Here is a 5,357-nt window from a genome sequence, read left to right on the forward strand (position 1 = left end):
TTATGTATTTACCACTTTTTGATTTTACTTATTGTAGTGTTTATTATTAATGCTGTTATTATTATTATTATTATTATTATTATTATTATTAATAATAATAATAATAATAATAATAATGTTTTGTTATATGTTACATGTTATAAATTAATATTATATATAAATTCGCTTCATTAATACAAGAAAGAAATGCATTTTGACTTGCAAGAAATTATGCAAATTATGGAAATGGTTTCTCAACATACCTTGTTGACTCAGGCTAATTTTATAGGAATTAAAGTTTGTGCAAGATTCAGAAAATTATGTATTTGAGTTCCCTGCTCCCCTCACTCTGTTTTTTTGCTATAAGCCATAAATCCTCTAAGCTGCTGATTGTAGAGGCCAGTTTGGTGTATTGGTTAAGACACCAGGCTGAGGACTGAGTCATGTCTTAGGTCCCTCTATCTCAGCTCTAGGCAGAAGGAGGCAGTGACAAATACTTTCTGAAATCTTCCCAAGAAAACTGAGGATCAAATCCAGACAGTTCCTTGGAATTAAGGCTGATGCAAAGGTACAAAATAAAAAAACCTGGAAAACATGATTTCATGAGGCTGGTACTGCGGATATTTTATGATTGATTTCCCATTTCTAGGACATTGCAATATCTGAAGACTTTTCTGTTTCAAGAAGGAGACTGGTTTCCATGGATCTCTCTGCTAGCACCACTCTTCTCTTGACTATCTCCTGCTGCCTGTGGAATACCGAAGCCCGAAAGTATACATATGTGCTCAGCGTGCCATATGGGGGTACCTGGGGTACCTGGGGCCAAAATACATTTTGTGATAAAGGCTATGCTCATGGCTTCTCCCTGAAGGTAAAAAAATATTTTTCAGATGCTCCTTCACTTCTGAATATTCTCCTGAAATTAGTTCTTTAGCTTATCTTTCAAGAAAGGCAATCAAGAAGTAACTGTGTTGATGCTTAACTCTCTTTGATTCTCTAATTAAAGAAAGTCATTGAGTTTTGTGTGGAATATTGTGTGGCAGATCTAAGCTTGATCCAATGCTTTGTCCAATGTTTATGGGTAAATGTTGGCATTTCTGAGAATTGGAATCTGAAGGACTGCAAGGGAAGAAAGGCTGATCTAGAACTTTATCAGGGTCATATTTTTTTAGGTGGAAGAAAAACAATATGCAGGTGATGATACAGCTTTGAATGGAATCCGCCTGTTCTGTACTGATGGCACAGTAATTGAGTCTAAAGTTGGAGCGTGAGTAACTGACTTTCTTATTGTATTGCATTTTCTTGTCATGAAGTTTGGGAGAGGAGATGACAACTTGACAAGTGCTTAGTTCAATGCTACCCAATCCTGAAAATCAACGTGGCTGATCTCAGAAGAGGAAGGCACTGAAAGGGTTGTTTAATCGCCTCTCTGAATGAATACCTGATGCAGAGACTTGGATCAGAGTTTTTTGTGTTCCTGAGTGGTGCAGTGGTGTAGCAAATAGTTTGTGGGCCATTGTATGTGTATTTTTTTTGCTCCTTTCCATTGTTCTTCTCTGGGGAGGGTGAAAATGGCCTCCCCCCCCAGAGGCCCTCTGGAGGCTGGAAACAGCCCATTTCCCAACTTCCGATGGGACTGGAAGGCCCAAAAATCAGCTGGCCAGTGCACGCATGTGCGCTGGAGCTGAGCTACGGCAATGCTTGCATGCCCACAGATATGGCTCTGTGTGCCACCTGTGGTACCCGTTCGCCATGATGGCGAACCTATGTTCGCCATCGTGGGATTAGGAGAAGTCTTGGGAAAAAGAGATCAAGGGATATATTCTTTATCATATTTTTCTTAGGAGCAGGCACAAGACCTCTTTTTCCAACTTTTTTTTCTACAATAGCTCAAAGAATTAGGTTGGCTATCAAATTTTGACCCAGAATTATGTAATGATAGCAAAAAGTAGACTTTAACTTGGTTCCTAGCCCAAGATTTTAGCTTTGTGCCTGAATCTCTGGGACTGATGACATGTGTTTAATTTACATGATAAAGTGATGCTTATCCATCTTTCTCTTGTTTGGCAGGTGGGGAACCTGGACTAAAAACCAAGTCTGCCTCACAGGTTACTTGGTTTCTTTTTCTTTGAGAGTGGAACCAAGTCAAGGAGAGGGTGATGATACAGCAGCTAACAACATCCAGTTCACCTGCAGTGATGGTAGTGGCCTGATGGGCTTTGGCCTGACCTGGGGTGAATGGGGTCCATGGAGCCACCGCTGCCTCTCAGGTGGCATATGTGGGATGAGAACAAGGGTAGAGGATGCACAGGGAGTTGGTGATGATACAGCACTCAATGATGTGGTTTTTTTCTGCTGTTAATGGTTGATACATGTTTCCTCATCTACAAACATACTTTTGCTATACATTCTCAAAGGCTGTTAATTATAGTTAAATATTAACTTAACAATATAGAGTGTGTTTGTGCATAACATGCTAGTACAAAGTAACCGCCGTCCCCCCAGGTGTTCAAAACAGTCCAGATTGAGAAGGCATAAGGCAGGTAGCAGAAACCTCAAGCATTGCAAGTGATTGACTGTCTTCCCTCTCATCATTTTGATCCAAGTCACAGCACCAAAGTACAATACCATATTACTGCTTGCTTGTATGCAATTAAAATTACCTTGCATCTTCAAAGCTGTTCCTTTATTTCAATAAGCTTCTGCAGTGCTGATTGAATGGTGGGCGATGGAAGGATTTATATACTTTGTAGTCACCTGGTTGTTAGTAATCTGAACGTCCAGTTGCTTTTTGAAAACACCTTTGGGACAGTCATGACCTGGATGACAGAGAATCTCCATAAACATTTATCTATCCAGTAGTCTTTTAGTTGGAGTATCAGGACCTTTGCTGCATTTTGTTACCTTTATACCAAACTGTCTCAATTCTTCATTAGATAAATTAAAACCATGTTTTTGTTCTATGATTCGATACATTTCTAGCCAGGATCAGTTCTGCAATGATAGTGTAGCTGAATCTTCATTTAAAGTGTTGACATCTTCTCTTCCATTTTGCTTTTGAACTTATCAAGATACTGAAAGAGATGAAATTAAAATGTCAGAGTTCAACAGGGCAACCCCAAAAATGTACATGCAACTTAGTTCATGGCAAATTTATGGGGCTAGTTTCTATTTATTCCAGACTAAGAGGAACAAAGAGAAACCTGGGAATAGACAGAGCAATGGTTTAGCTGTTATCATTTAAATTTATCAGATTGGAAATTAAAGTATTCCAATGTTGTCACGCCTCTTCTTATCAGATTGATATATTTGGATTTGATAATCTGATGATTAGAACCATCATTTCTGAACTTTTAAAGAGAAGACCCAAGAGAGTGAAGTCTGTTTTTGTACATTACATAGATTTAATTTATTTAGTTTATCCCATTATCTCAGTTCTTTTTCTCCCATTTTGCATTCAGTCTTAAACCCAAGAGGGATCTGTGAAGCAGACTACTGTGCTTTAAAAACCGTACTTTGAGACTTAATGGAAATTAACCCAGAGAACTCAACCTATTTGACAAACTATGGTAAATGAAGCCATGGCTAAAAACCCTCTGTGAATACTCCCAGGACTGGTCAAAAGTGAGTGTCAGGGTTCCAAGTAACACCCCTAATGAAATCAAACCCTGGGGCTTGAAGTTCCTCAAAGCTAACTATTATTAGAGATGTCATAATGCCACATCTGGGAAAACTTGAATCTGAAAGCTGCCAGGTTTTCCTCACCCACAAGAAAGTTCAAGACCTTGCCCACATCTCCCACCTGTCCACACAGCTCCAATCAGTTCTTTCCCGAAACACAAGATATCCTCCAATTTCTTCTTTGCACAGCTGCCGGAGACCATGGCCTTGACCTTGTCTTAGAGAAATTTGTCATGGCTATCTCTACTTCACTCATGCAATCCCCCCTCACAACTTCCCACGGTATGATTGCGGCAGGCCTGGATCCTCAAGTCACACAGGTAATATGGCTTCCAGACATGACAAGCACCCCCCCTCTGAAGAGACATGTGTCCTGTAAAGAAAATAACATTTGGGAGAATTATCCACATTTAACCACCCCTCCCCACCCTGGGGGGACCCTTTGGCTTGTCTGGGTATTTATCATGGAATTGTTTAATCAGTCTATCTGCTTTGACATTCCAGCTTTTTACCCAGGTGGCTTCAGACAAAGGGTACCCTTTCCATTGTATTCGGTATTGCAACTGACCTCTATACATTCTGGAGTCTAATATCCTCTTTATCTTGTAATGGGTCTCTCCTTTCACCACAATGGGGGGAGAAGGCAGCTGGGTCTGGGGTCTTATGTTAGTTCCAACGGATCATTTCAACAAACTACAATGAAATCCGGGGTGTGTTTTCCCTAATACGCGAGGGAGGTTTAATTGCACTGTCACAGGGTTAATTATTTTTACTATAGGAAAAGGGCCTAAGAACTTTGGTCCCAATTTCCTGCTAGGCAGACTCAATTTTATGTATTTAGTGGAAAGAAAAACTTTGTCCCCCACCTGAAAGAGGGGTTGAAGCAAAGGATGCAGAAAGACAAAGTCCCTGAAGAAGATCCAGGAGGATTGGTTTGCACGTTAACTACTCTTGTCGACTGAACTAGTTTCCAAACAAATAGTGGAAAAATATATAAAGCTATAGGAGCAGAATGCTTCTGTTTTTCTATATCAATCCTTCCCCTTCCCATCCCTTGTTAACAAAATAACAGCACACAGTCCTGCTCCCACCTACTTTGCACCCTCCTCACTTGCCATCAAGATGTTTTGGTGATTGTCTACTCTTCTTCATTAATACCATTGCTAGGTTGTCTTCTGCAGAAGTCCATGCAATTCAAACACAATGATTCTTGGAACAAGACATTAGGACATGTTCTCTTCAGGTCATAAGTTACATTGCATATGGCAGATTGACTAAAACTGATTAGAAAGTTTCCATGGCATTATTATTTCACCTTGATATAGTTCAGCAATTCGTTCTGACAGTTAATTTTCAGAAATCACTTCAGCAATTAGTTTCAGCAATCAGTTTAAAAAGCATATTTTGAGCAGTTAGCTTCCGCTGCTAGCTCAACTGCTCTTAGATCCACCTAAATAATCAGTTTCAAAACTTAAAGGCAGTAAACATTGAGTCAGTAGAATTTCTTGGTTTACTCTTCTGGAGAAAAACACTCAGATAGACATATTGTTATGCAAATTGTTGAACAGAATGGCTACGGTGGCAAGACTATATGAGATAAATATATATAAAAAAATATTAAATAAAAATGGGTACATTTTGAAAATTAAGAACTTAATGGGCTAAGAGAGTTTGTAGTTTTGAAAATGTGAAAGTTT

The 5,357-nt window shown here is 39.3% G+C and overlaps 1 protein-coding gene across 1 annotated transcript; it reads left to right on the plus strand.

The window, feature by feature from the left end:
* Positions 1-676: 676 nt before the first annotated feature.
* On the plus strand, positions 677-2,341 carry LOC139317037 (vitelline membrane outer layer protein 1-like). Its single transcript, XM_070943946.1, has 3 exons — positions 677-850; positions 1,152-1,246; positions 2,050-2,341. The coding sequence occupies exons 1-3, from the start codon at positions 680-682 to the stop codon at positions 2,339-2,341; spliced, it is 558 nt and encodes a 185-aa protein (XP_070800047.1). The 5' UTR covers positions 677-679.
* The last annotated feature ends 3,016 nt before the right edge of the window (positions 2,342-5,357 follow it).

This window comes from Pituophis catenifer, unplaced genomic scaffold (genome assembly GCF_029215685.1).
Source record: "Pituophis catenifer annectens isolate HBS135680 unplaced genomic scaffold, rPitCat1.0.hap2 SCAF_4, whole genome shotgun sequence".
Classification (NCBI taxonomy): Eukaryota; Metazoa; Chordata; class Lepidosauria; order Squamata; family Colubridae; genus Pituophis; species Pituophis catenifer.

Excerpts from the sequence above, each read along its gene's own strand:
- LOC139317037 (XM_070943946.1), top strand. The coding sequence starts at position 680 with ATGGATCTCTCTGCTAGCACCACTCTTCTCTTGACTATCTCCTGCTGC. Across the intron at positions 851-1,151 it reads CTCATGGCTTCTCCCTGAAG|GTGGAAGAAAAACAATATGC; the intron begins GTAAAAAAATAT and ends ATATTTTTTTAG. Across the intron at positions 1,247-2,049 it reads ATTGAGTCTAAAGTTGGAGC|GTGGGGAACCTGGACTAAAA; the intron begins GTGAGTAACTGA and ends CTTGTTTGGCAG.